Source organism: Siphateles boraxobius, unplaced genomic scaffold (assembly GCF_051911475.1).
Source record: "Siphateles boraxobius isolate OS27281-9 unplaced genomic scaffold, OSU_SipBor_1 25, whole genome shotgun sequence".
Lineage (NCBI taxonomy): Eukaryota > Metazoa > Chordata > Actinopteri > Cypriniformes > Leuciscidae > Siphateles > Siphateles boraxobius.
The window spans coordinates 37492501-37505859 of NW_027508866.1; the positions used below are offsets into that span (position 1 = coordinate 37492501).

The following is a 13359-nucleotide window of genomic DNA, read 5'->3' on the forward strand; positions in this document are numbered from 1 at the left end:
GCAAGGTAGCTCGGGTCAGGTGAGCGCGGTGGTGACCAATCACAGCATGGCTAACAACGGGAACGGGAACGGTGCTCTGGGAATGGGCCTATCAGGAGGCCAGATCATCAGCAGCTCTGGAGCTTATCTGATTGGAGGAAACTCCATGGATGGCTCCGCCCCTCACTCCGCGGCTCAGACCACAAGAGCCTCCCCCGCCACGGTGAGCACCAATCACATCGCTCATAACCAGTGCTGTGTGTAACTCATTACAAGTAACGCGAGTTACGTAATCAGATTACTTTTTCAAGTACCTAGTAAAGTAGCCTAACACATTACATGTATTGATTGACAGCTCTCCTGTCCCCATGTTGAGAGAAATAAAGTGAGGAGGTGTTGTTGTGAACATGATGGTTATTTTATTTCTAGACTAAATATGATCGTGCATTTACTCATCTCACTTACACGAAAATATTCAGTATTCCTCAGAATTAATGAAAACAGTAAAATGCCATTTCAGAATTTTGGTTAGAAAAAGTAACACAAAATGAATGTAACGCATTACTTTTCATAAAAAGTAAGTAACGTAATTGGTTACTTTTTGCGGAAGTAACGCAATGTTTTAATGCATTAAAAGTAACTTTCCCCAACACTGCACTTAAAGGGACAGTGCACACAAAAATCTTAATTTACTCGCACGATCTCAAGCTGTTCCAAACCTGTACGAGTTTCTTTCTCGTGTTGAACATGAACATAATCAAACAGTTGCTGGTCCCCATTGACCTCCGTAGGATAGATACAAAACACTCTGGAAGTCAATAGGAAATGAAAATGTTTGGTTGCCAACATTCTTCAAAACATCTTCTTTTGTGTTCAGCACAAGAAACTCAAACAGGTCTGGAACAACTTACGGGTGAGTAAATGATGGTTTTTGGGTCCCTTTAACCCTCATGTTGCCTTCAGTTATTTCACCCGCAGAGGATTTTCTTTTTCCTGAAAATGATAGTTAATACTTTTTTGGGATTATTTTTTTCACCCCATCTTGTTACACTTGAAACTAATTCACCAAATATTGGATTCAATCTTTTTGTCAACTTGTTTTCTTTCAATTAGTACCGGTTTTGTATTTATAATAATAATAATAATAGTACATTTTATTTATATCATACAAACGTAACACCAATGTCATTTTAGAGAGCATCAGTACTAACAACATTAAACAAACAATGCTATGATTTTCAACAAGACACTGGAAGATATAAAATACAAACTCAATGCATGTGCCATGATTATTAAAAGACCTGTTTAAATCAGTGAGATTCAAGGCGAGATTAAATTTTTTTGGAACTGATTGATTGAAGGTCTCATTGATCTGAGCTTATGAAAAGGCAGCTATTTATTCTCTTTTAGAAATACCCAAATTATATTGTGGAAAATGTATATTAGAAATATGTGTGAAATAATTTTCCCCCCTATTGTTAGACTTTTTTTAACTGAATTTATTGATTAATTTAAAATATATATATATATATATATATATATATATATATATATATATATTAATAAAATGTTTTTTACTACTCACATTTATTTAAAACCACATCATTTAATATTTAATTAAGATTTTTATTTTATTTATTCAGATTAAGTTGTTTTGAGGTGAACTTTTTCTACGGCGCTTGAGCTCAGATCAACGAGGCGAAACACAACCTGTGCTAGTTTAAAGAAAACAAGCTGACAAAAAGATTGAACACAATATTTGCCAACAACAGCATAATGAGAGATTTAGAAGCAGTTTTTAAAAGGCCGGTCATTTTTGGTTAATCTGAGGGTTAATGTGAAATGTGCTTGTGATAATTAAAGCCAGTTTCAAAAATAAATAAAGAGCCACTTTTGAATCAAATACTTCAATTTAATTAATTCATTCAAATTAATTGTCAATCTGAATAATTATACAGGCTGTTACCAATCAAAGTAAATTATCATATTTTATGTGATAATGGGTCTGTTCCAAAATCATCCACCTTATTTTTTTAATGTGAAAGTAAGCTATTTTCTGTGAGCGTGCATGACTTCAGATTCATTATCTGGTGAAGTCAAGTCATGTTTATTTCTAGAGCGCTTAATTCAGTACAGATTGTTTCAAAGCAGCTTCACTGTAATAAACGGGAGCATAATGATGCAAACTTCATTAAATATGACACGCATTCAAGTTCTGCTGTAAAGCAGCTCTAAAAAACAAGTGTCATTATTCAGATCAATTCAGTTCAGTAAACGGTACAACTATTTGCACTACAAACCAGTGTGTTTACAATATAAATATTAAAATATGATAACAAATGCCAGTTTGCAATATCAAACAGCATAACGGGCTGTTTTTGTGTAGCTAAAATACATGGAAGCTGTTAAAAAAGCTCCTACATTAAAAATAAAGTGGATAGCAACATGCATGCACAAATACTGAGTACAATAGTCTTTGACTGATCGTTTTCAGCATTAAAAGCATGAGTATAAATAAACATACGAGCAGTGCTGCTTATGATCGGACCAAAACAACACAGCATGTTTGAGCATCATGTGATGTCTTAAAATATTCCCTATGTAGGCCTAGATTTCTTTATTATAGGATGTTATGTAGAAAGAAAAAAAGTTGCTTCATTAATGTTGTTAACCACCTTTACATTGTTACAATATTTAAATTAACATTTTGTTTATAAAAATGTCTGCATTTTTGTATCCCCGCTCACAGACAGTCGGATCGGGCCCAGTGCATTATGGGTGTTGAGGTTCTCCAACCTTTTTGGGAACTTCACAGCCCTTTTTCTTTAATCATGAAGCACTGATTTCTATGGAAGCTTGTTTCCGCCACAGAATAAAACATTTTAAAAGATAATTGTGACTTTTTATCTCACAATTGCAAGATTTAAAGTCAGACTTGTGAGATAAACTCGCAATTCTGACTTTATAACACACAATTGTGACTATATCACGCAATTGTGACTTTATATCATGCAATTGTGAGATAAAAAGTCAGAATTGTGAGATAAAAAGTTGCAATTATCTTTGTTATTTTTAATTCTGTGGTGGAAACAAGCTTCCATTGATTTATACGGCACAGACAGACACATTTTATTTCGCCGGCAGTGAATTACACCTTTAATTTCTAAGTCTGTGTACGAAGACTTGGCCTCATTATCAATTTAATGTTGCTTGGATGTTCAGTTCTGAGTGAAGGTTTACAGAAGCTGGATCATGAGGACTGTGTTTATGACGTGTGTGTGTGTGTGTGTGTGTGTGTGTGTGTTGGTGGCTGGGATGCTTTAGTTGGGTCTATTTCTGCTGCTCATCTCTGGTTTCAGTACAGCTCTTTCGCTACAGCCTTCATTTGATCCCCCCCCCCCCCCCTTTTTTTTTGTTTTTGTTCTCCTTTATTCTTTTGCTCTTTGGTCTATCAGATTGAAATGGCGATTGAGACGCTCCAAAAGTCTGAAGGTTTATCCAGTCAGAGAAGTTCACTGCTCAACAGCCATGTAAGTTGTAAACACGCTCAGCTTGGCTTTGCACGTCTCCTAGCGCTCTGCTTCGGTACTTTGCGCTTTTCTCTGTCTCTACGCGTAACTCTCTCTCTCACTCACTCTCTTTCTTAAGGACGTTCACACCAAGGAGATTAATGATAACAACGTAACCGTTTAATAGGATCTGAATCACTTTCAGAACTTTATTTTTTTCCAGCTGATGAACGATAAGAACACTGACAGCCAATCAGAATCCATCCTGCTTTAACGAGTTCGAGCGTTTAAAGCGACAGACGATGATTTTCATTTGAATTTAAACGTTATGGTGTTAAAGGCTATTTCACAATCAAAATAACTCCATCTAACATTCAAGTTGTATGCATTTAAGTATCTGTTATTTGCAAATTTTTAATTTTCCTAAAACATAAATATAACCATAATTATGGAATTTTACATAACTGAAAAGGAGAGTGTATAGTGTCACCTTAAATTGTTCATTATGGCTTTTTGTTTTGTGGAAAACTGCTTATGTTTGATAAAATTAAGTGTGCAAACGTTTGTATTTGACAGCTAATTTCTATTTAAAATATTGAACAAGGAAGGGACACAGAGAACTTGATCTTATTAGATAAAACACGTGTGGACAGATTCCCTTTGGGGACATTTGCAGTTGAGAAAAAAAGGTAAAATATCAATATGTATTTTATTGCAAATTTAAAAAAAATAAAAAATAACAATAATATCGTAGCATGGCTTAAAAACCATGATAATATTGTATAATGGCGCCTCTGGTGATTCTAGACACTTATGTTTCGTTATCGTCATCGTTCTTGGTGTGAACGGCCGTTATACTGTGCCGATTAAAAGAGTCACATGATCAATAACACTCATTTACTTCAGTTTTTAAAAAAAATATATAAAATGTTTATTTCCAGATTTTCAGTGTAGACCCAGACTTTTTAAATGGCACTGTATTTATTAGGTTATGCAAGTTCTTTTTTAGTGTAAAATTCGTTTTTGTTATTTTTTCATGAAATGAATGGACTATGTTAAATATTGCAAGATGTTCAATGATTTCTTCTGAGGTTATAGGTCATGCACCAATTAAAAACACAAGGATAGATCACGTCATTCCGAAACCTGTGACTTTCTCTCTTTCGTAGAAACACAAGATGCAGTTTTATTAAGGAAATGTAAAGTGAGAGTTAATGACGCGTTTAGCGGTGTTGTTCACAGCTGCAATGGCTGCTGGATAACTACGAGACGGCCGAGGGCGTGAGTTTGCCCCGATCCACCCTGTACAACCACTACCTGCGCCACTGTCAGGAGCAGAAGCTGGACCCGGTCAACGCCGCGTCCTTCGGGAAGCTCATCCGCTCCATCTTCATGGGCCTGCGGACCCGGCGCTTGGGAACCCGGTAACATCTCCAGCTCTCCTCTCAATCACACTAGGGCTGGGCAAAAGAAGACATTTTTCAAAATGCGGTCAATTCAAAATCGATTTTCAAAGGCCACGAATCGGTTTTGGCTTTTTTTCACATTTATTTATCTACTAGCGCTCGGCTGTATGATCAAAAATCCAAATCACTGTATTTTTCAAAATTGATGACAGTACAAACAAATGACATTATTTGTTTTTTCAAGCATGACTGGGTGTTAACCACATTTTCTACTGAGTGAGAGAGGAAAAACTGCAGTAGATTGCCTTAAATTGCCCAATTTTACCGTCATGAGTGAATATTGTAGAGAAAATCCACAGGTTAGCACATTTTATGATCAGGCACCAACAGGAGGCGCTGTAGGAGCGGCAGAAACAGCAGTTTCCATGGTAACGGCTGTACACAATGCGGTTTCCACGGTAACGGCTGAACACAAATCGCTTTCCCCGGTAACAGCTGAACACAAAGCAGTACAGCGCTCATAAACGCTGCTTTATCAGGAAAGATAAAGCAAGATTCAATGACAATAACATCGAAACTTTTTTAAAGACAGTCAGTTCAATTCAGATACATTCATATAAAAACACCCGCGCCGCGTTTTGACTTTGAAACGTGCAGTGCTCATGTTTATTCAATGATTTTCCAAAAGGCTGTGTTGAACCAATATATGGGAAACACTGTAATATAATTTGACAGATATGAATTATAGTTGAACCTGTCCATCTTCACCGTCAGGCTCAGTAACACACACATCTGAGCATCACCAGTGAACAGTGAAAGACCCTCTCACACACTGTCGCCCTGTTCAGATCATTTTTAAAGCGGCGCACACCGTATTGTCATATATTAAACATTCATACCATCACAAAAATAAACACCGTATTCGTTATGAACCAGTATACCGCCCAGCACTATAATCTATATCACCCAAAAGCCAGTATTAGTTTTCCTACACAGTTCATAGGCTTGCATCTTACAATGAATGCTGGGAGATTTTATGTTTGTTTCATCTTAAACATAAAATAACCTGATCCTGTTTGATCGAGGCGTGCGAGTATTCTGACTCGTCCAACTTTCAGCATCAATTTTTAATCTTGCCTCAAAATCCTGTCCATTCATTGTATGCATTTGAAATATAGATTTGGGTTCTCTGTTTTAAGGTACATAAAATAAAAAGAGTTTAATGTTTTTATTAATTAACCACTTGTAAACTTATGTTCACTGTTCTTCTTTTTATAAATATAGGATTTGTATTAAATCTATATTCATTGAGTCGAATCAAAAATTGAATCGAGAATCTAATCGATTGGAACATCTGAATGGAGACCCAGCCCTAGTCAACACATGCTCACTCCAGCACCTTGTTTTCTCTTCTTGAGTTTAGAGGGAACTCGAAGTATCATTATTACGGGATCCGTGTGAAACCGGACTCTCCTCTGAACCGGTTGCAGGAGGACATGCAGTACATGGCTCTGAGACAGCAGCCCGTCCAGCAGAAGCAGAGGTTAGTCTCGTCTCCGTCGAGCTGCAGCCTATGTGCAGTTTTCTGCTGTTTATTTCAGTTAAAGTCCCCCTGTAGTCAATCATTTTATCCCTTAAAACTCATCTTTGATCACCAAAATGACATTTAAACCTTTTTTCCTTGAAAAAAGTCTTCATGTAACTCCACACCTTTACCTCATTTAGTATGCGTGGTTCTATGAATGCCCCGCCTCCACTCACTCACTCAGAGATCCACTCGTTGACGATCACACGTTGATCTGATTGGTTACAAGGTAGTTTGTGACGTCAGAAACACCAGCGATTTCAAAGCGTGTTTTTGAGACTGTCTTTGGTTCACTGCAGTTTTAAGGAGAAAATACAATTCTGTCGACTTATGAATTTACACATGATTTGTCTTAAAGCATATTAAAAACACCACATAGACACATAAACAACATTAAAAGCTGGATTTACACCACAGGGGGACTTTAATACACTAAAGACCAAAAGTTTGGATTAATGCATTTATTTGATCAGAAATAAAGTAAAAACAGTGAAATATTATTACAATGTAAAGCAGCTGTTTTCTATGTGAAGAATCCTGAAAAATAAAGTGTATCATGGTTTCCATAAAAATATTAATCATAAATGTTTCTTGAGCAGCAAATCATCATATTATTGTGATTTCTGAAGGATCATGTGACACTGAAGACTGGAGTAATGATGCTGAAAATTCAGCTTTGATCACTGGAATAAATTACACTTTATTATATATTCACATAGAAAACAGCTGTTTTACTTTGTAATAATATTTTTGATCAAATAATTATCCCAAACATTTGTCCAGTTGTGAAGTTAACAGCTCATTACGCATCTTCTTTGACCCGTCTCCAGGTTCAAGCCAGTGCAGAAGATGGACAGTGTTTCGGGGGAGAGTTTCTCCAGCGGGGGGCAACACACACCCAGCGCAGCAGAGCAAACCTTCATCGCTCAGAGCCAACACCATCAGCAGTTCCTGGGTAAACAACACACACACCTCGAGCTCAGATCATGTTTTAGAGGAGCTGATCTGGGGTGTGTTTCCCCTACACCGGCGTAACTCGCTGATTAAAGGCCCGTTCACACCAAGCACGATAGCTATAAAGATAACGATATAGATATAATTCTAAAAATCGTTCTCCATATTAAAGAATAACAGAGTTCACACCACAACTATAACGATAAAGATATGAGGAACGATATCGTTGGGATCACTTTCAGAATGATTTTTTTCCAGCTGTCGAACGATAAAACACTGACAGCCAATCAGAATCCATTCTAATTTAAATCCATTTCGCGCATTTAAAATGGCAGATGACATTGCAGAGAAGTTAATCGTCGAGGTACAAAAAAATTCTCCACTGCTTGACAAGTCAAACCCCCTTTTCAAGGATACGTTAAAAAAGATGGATATATGGAAAGCAATCGGTCGTATCCTGGGAATAAATGGTGAGAAGTTTTAACGATGAGATATTATGCAGTTTAGCATAGTGTAACAAAATTACATCAGGTAGGCTATCCAGCGCTAGTTTTGACAACATTGCTGAAGTTGCAGTGAAAAAGGCTTTGTATACATAAAGGTGTTGACTAGGCGATGTTTTTATCCCATCATTTACTTCGTCAGCTTAGTTCACTGTTAGATTAGATCGATTACACTAGACTTGCTAGATTCACTGTTTAGATGCGCTTGGAACATAGCATGCTGGCTGAGGACATCTGCTGGCAAAGACATGTAAAGGCAATAAGAACAGCAAAAACATATTCAATGACATGTTGTAAACAACAATTATAATAAAATTCGGATTCTCCCAACTCCTCTCGTCTTTTAAGGATATCGTGTACCCAAAAGCGCCTGTTTTTCTTTTGATATTTTTTTGTAACGTAAAGCTGCAGCAGGTCATCCATTTTCGCTACTTTGAAACCGCATCGCGCGCGCGTGCTTAGAATAAAAAGACCGTTATCGGTCGTTGGTGTGGACGCATATATAGGTATCTTTATCGTTATCTTTATAGTTATCGTGCTTGGTGTGAACAGGTCTTAACTATCACATTAACTATCATGCAGAAAACAACTAGCTAGTCGCGACTGTTTCCCGAACACATATTGTCGCAAAATGGTCGTTCAACAACGTTGGTTAATGATGTCATGCAGGTGTAGAGGTCGAAAATCGGTTCGACCCATATCGGTTTTGACGATATATTGGTACCGATAGTTGATTGGTGAAACGTCTACGGTTACGTATGTAACCCTCGTTCCCTGAGTAGGGAACGGAGACGTTACGTCGGATGACGACGAATGGGGTTTCGCTTAGAAAGCCTATCAACTTCGAGTATTACAAAACGAGCCAATGGCAAAGAAATGCCATGGGTCTGCGGAATTTGCATGGCGTAACTCCGCCCCACCTCGTGGGTATAAAAGGAGGAAGCCGGCAGCAAGCAGATATGTTTCTTCGCTGAGGAGCCAAGACTGAGCTCAGGCGATCCCCGCGGTACAGCGGAAAGTGGCAGGCAGACGTAACGTCTCCGTTCCCTACTCAGGGAACGAGGGTTACATACGTAACCGTAGACGTTCCCTTTCGTTGTCACTCCGAGTTACGTCGGATGACGACGAATGGGGTTACCAGTCTAATCACGCCACCTTCTCAGCTGTCTTCCAGTGCCCTGCGTAAATCGAGATCCCTGTCAGCCTGGACAAAGGACTCCATTTATCACAGGAATACCATGGTACACTGGGAAGCATATCCCAAGCTTAGGGGAAGTATGCAATTAATGCCAGCCCGGAGGGGGGGGGACTTAGAGAATACACATATGACCCGAAGGAAGCATATGGAAAACACTGGGGTGTCCAGCCGCAGGTGGAATATTTCAACCCCAGGGGTGGCAAGGTGGCTTGCCAAGGGAAAGACACACGCTCAGAGAGGCTTACAGTGGAAATACACATGTGGGGGTCGCTCAGAGGAGGGACCATGCACACGGGAGGCACCTAGCCGACGCGCAGGCAATAGACACTGGCGCCGACGTCAGGAGTGCTGGAGGAGCTCAGGGCTTTCGGAAAAGCTCACCTGAGGAAAATATCGCACGTATCCAGTCCGTGGAGTGGAATGGCGAGCAAGCGAAGACACCTGAGCGGGTCCGGTACTAGCTGGTTGAAGCGAGTACACGAGAGGACACAGGCTCCACTCGGAGATTATAGAATCTGGCGAATGTGTTAGGTGTCGCCCAGCCTGCAGCTCTGCAGATGTCTGTTAGCGAGGCGCCATGCGCTAGAGCCCAAGAGGACGCCACACTCCGGGTGGAGTGGGCAGTCACATCAAGGGGGCACGGTCGACCTTGCTGCTGGTAAGCCAAAGCAATGGTGTCCACTATCCAGTGAGACAACCTTTGCTTGGAGAGAGCCTTTCCCTTCAGCTTCCCACCATAACAGACAAAGAGCTGGTCTGAGGTCCTGAAACACTGCGTTCTGTCTACATAGGCGCGGAGAGCGCGTACTGGACAGAGCAGTGCCAAGGCTGGGTCTGCCTCCTCCGAGGGCAGCGCTTGCAGGTTCACCACCTGGTCCCGAAAGGGAGTGGTAGGAACCTTGGGCATGTATCCAGGCCGGGGTCTCAGGATCACGTGAGAGGAAGCCGGCCCAAATTCCAGGCACGCTTCGTCAACGGAGAATGCGTGCAGGTCCCCAACCCTCTTGATGGAGGCCAGTGCAACCAGGAGCGCTGTCTTCATAGACAGGAACTTGAGCTCGACTGATTGCAGGGGCTCAAAGGGAACACTCTCCAGGGCAGTTAGAACCACTGAGAGGTCCCAAGAGGGAACGAGAGGAGGACGAGGAGGATTTAGTCTCCTCGCTCCTCTCAGGAACCTGATGACCAGGTCGTGCTTCCCCACCGACTTACCTTCGATGAGGTCATGATGTGCGGCAATGGCGGCAACATAGACCTTAGGGGTGGAGGGAGACAGCCTTCGCTCCAGCCCCTGTTGAAGGAAGGAAAGCACAACACTGATCGAGCATCTCCGGGGGTCTTCTCGGTGAGAAGAGCACCAGTTGACGAAGAGGTTCCACTTCAACGCATAGACGTGTCTCGTGGACGACGCTCTAGCGGAAGTGATGGTAGCCACCACCGCTGGTGGTAGGGTACTCAAACCTGCCTCGTCCCATCCAGGAGCCACACGTGGAGGTTCCAAAGATCGGGACGAGGGTGCCATAGGGTGCCCCGTCCCTGAGAAAGAAGGTACTTCCTCAGAGGGATCGGCCAGGGAGGTGCTGTCGCGAGGAGTACTAGTTCGGGGAACCAGGTCCGGTTGCCAGTAAGGGGCAACCAGAATGACCTGCTCCTCGTCCTCCCTGACCTTGCGCAAAGTGTGCGCAAGAAGGCTCACTGGGGGAAACGCATACTTGCGGCCCTGCGGCCAGCTGTGCGCCAGAGCATCCGTGCCGAGCGTGCCCTCGGTCAGGGAATAGAACTGGGCGCAATGGGTCGAGTCGTGAGAGGCAAACAGATCTATCTGCTCGTCCCCGAACTGGTCCCAAATCAGCTGAACCGACTGGGGATGGAGTCGCCATTCTCCAGGGAGGGGCTGAAGCCGTGAGAGCTCGTCGGCTGCACAGTTCAGCGCTCCGGGAATGAAGATGGCTCGGAGCGACCTCAGATGCTTCTGACTCCATAGGAGGAGGTGGCGAGCGAGTTGTGACATACGGCGGGAGCGTAGACCACCTTGATGGTTGACGTACGCCACAGTGGCGGTATTGTCTGAACGGACTAGTACGTGTTGACCCCTGAGCAACGCCCGGAAGCGGTGCAGGGCAAGGCGTACTGCCAACAACTCGAGGCAATTGACATGCCACAGCCGCTGGGGTCCTGTCCAGGAGCCCGCAGCAGCATGTCCATTGCACATGGCGCCCCAGCCCGTGGTGGAGGCATCTGTTGAGACAACAACATGCCGGGAAGCTCGTGCCAGGGGGACACCGGCCCTGAGAAAACCGAGGTTTGCCCACGGGGTGAAGAACTGACGGCAGGTCGGAGTAACTGGTACTCGGAACGTGCCGTGTTGCCATGCCCACCTCGGGACTCGGTCGCGAAGCCAAAGCTGAAGCGGTCTCATATGAAGCAATCCGAGCGGCGTGACCGCGGCGCAGATGCCATATGCCCCAGGAGCCTCTGAAAAAGTTTCAGTGGAACCGCACTCTTGCCCTCGAATTGTCTTAGGCAAGTCAACAGTGACTGCGCGCGCTCGCTCGTAAGCTGCGCGGACATGGCGACCGAGTCGATGTCCATACCGAGAAAAGAGATCCTCTGCACGGGGCAAAGTTTGCTCTTCTCCCAGTTGACCCGAAGGCCCAGACGGGCTAGGTGCCGAAGCACTAGGTCCCTGTGTTCGCAAACCTGATCTCGAGAGTGAGCTAGGATCAGCCAGTCGTCGATATAACTCAGGATGCGAACCCCTTGTTCTCGAAGGGGAACAAGGGCCGCCTCGACGACCTTCGTGAAGATGCGAGGAGACAGGGCTAGCCCGAAAGGGAGACCCGCTTACTGGTATGCCTGCCCCTCGAAAGCAAACCGGAGGAACGGTCTGTGTCGAGGAAGAATGGAGACATGAAAGTAGGCGTCCTTCAGGTCGATCGCTGCAATCCAATCCTGGGGCCGTATGCATTCGAAAACGCGTTTGGCGGTGAGCATCTTGAACGCATCCGGTGAAGGGAGCGGTTCAGCACGCGCAAGTCCAGGATTGGCCGTAACCCACCGGTCTTCTTGGGGACAATGAAGTAGGGGCTGTAGAAGCCGGACCTCATCTCGGCTGGAGGGACAGTCTCGATTGCACCCTTCGCCAGCAGGGTGGCAATCTCTGCTCTCATGATAGGGGCATTGCCACCGACCAAAGTGGAGCGGACTCCCCTGAAGCGGGGAGGAGACCGTGCGAACTGAATCGCATAGCCGAGCCTGACGGTACGCACGATCCAGTGGGACAGACGGGGAAGCTCTAGCCAGGCTCCCAGGAACTGAACCAACGGGATCATGCGAGCCACAGGCGTCCCCCCGGAGGGGCAGCGAAGCGGAGTAACTGGCCCAGATGTGGACGGCATAGCGGCCCGGAGAGGGGGCACAGTTAGCAACCGCGCCCTGGCAGAGGGGGCCAGGGGAGGACCAGGCTGGTCGTCCCGCGGGGGCCTGCTCTGCCAGGGGTCTGGCGACAGAGGGGGACAGCGGCGAAGCGGTCCGTGGACGGCACGCCATGTCAACCACCTCTGGGACAGAGGGGGACGAGGAGAGCACGGCTTGTGGGCGGCGCTCTGTGACGTCCGAGAACTCTGTGCTCAGAGACGGGAGAATCAGCTCTTTGGAGAATAAGGATTCTTCCCCGGCCCTCCCCGGGGAAAGGAGTGGTCCTGCTACCAACTCCTGGAAAGAACTGAGTCCCATCTCTGAGGAGCCCAATTCAAGAGCGCCGCTTAACCCGGTGTGTAGCGGGGTGCGGGGCTGGAGAGGACTGTGGCGTCCGACCGCGGCCTCCAGAGCCGACCCGGGTGAACGGGCGGGGTGGGAGCCGCGGGGGGGCGCCCTCGGCAGTGGGCAGACCGAGGGATCTGAGCGGACGGCGGGGCCGTCGGGACAGAATCAACCTCAGTCTGCTCCATCGCCGAGGTGCCCGTCTCACGAGCGCCGCTTAACCCGGCGTGTAGCGGGGGGCGGGGCTGGAGAGGGCTGTGGCGTCCGCCCGCGGCCCCCAGAGCCGGCCCGAGAACGGGCGGGGTGGGAGCCGCGGGAGGGCGCCTTCGGCGGTGGGCAGACGAGGGATCTGAGCGGACGGCGGGGCCGTCGGGACAGAATCAACCTCACTCTGCTCATGGGCGGCTGAGAGCTGTTGGGCAAGCCCTCAACCGCACCGCCGAAGAGGCCGACCTGGGATATG

At 45.0% G+C, this 13359-nt stretch overlaps 1 protein-coding gene across 2 annotated transcripts in view; it reads left to right on the plus strand.

Annotated features, from left to right (window-relative positions):
* rfx3 (regulatory factor X, 3 (influences HLA class II expression)) overlaps nt 1-13359 on the plus strand; it is a 76228-nt gene that overhangs the window by 30826 nt on the left and 32043 nt on the right. The window contains exons 4-8 of one of the 2 annotated variants that reach the window (XM_077243802.1): nt 1-202; nt 3435-3509; nt 4731-4912; nt 6318-6437; nt 7310-7434. The exon at nt 1-202 is cut by the window's left edge and continues 66 nt beyond it. In XM_077243802.1, coding sequence (XP_077099917.1) covers nt 1-202; nt 3435-3509; nt 4731-4912; nt 6318-6437; nt 7310-7434 — 704 coding nt within the window. The remainder of the gene's footprint in view (nt 203-3434; nt 3510-4730; nt 4913-6317; nt 6438-7309; nt 7435-13359) is intronic. The other variant, XM_077243803.1, reaches the window with a different exon arrangement.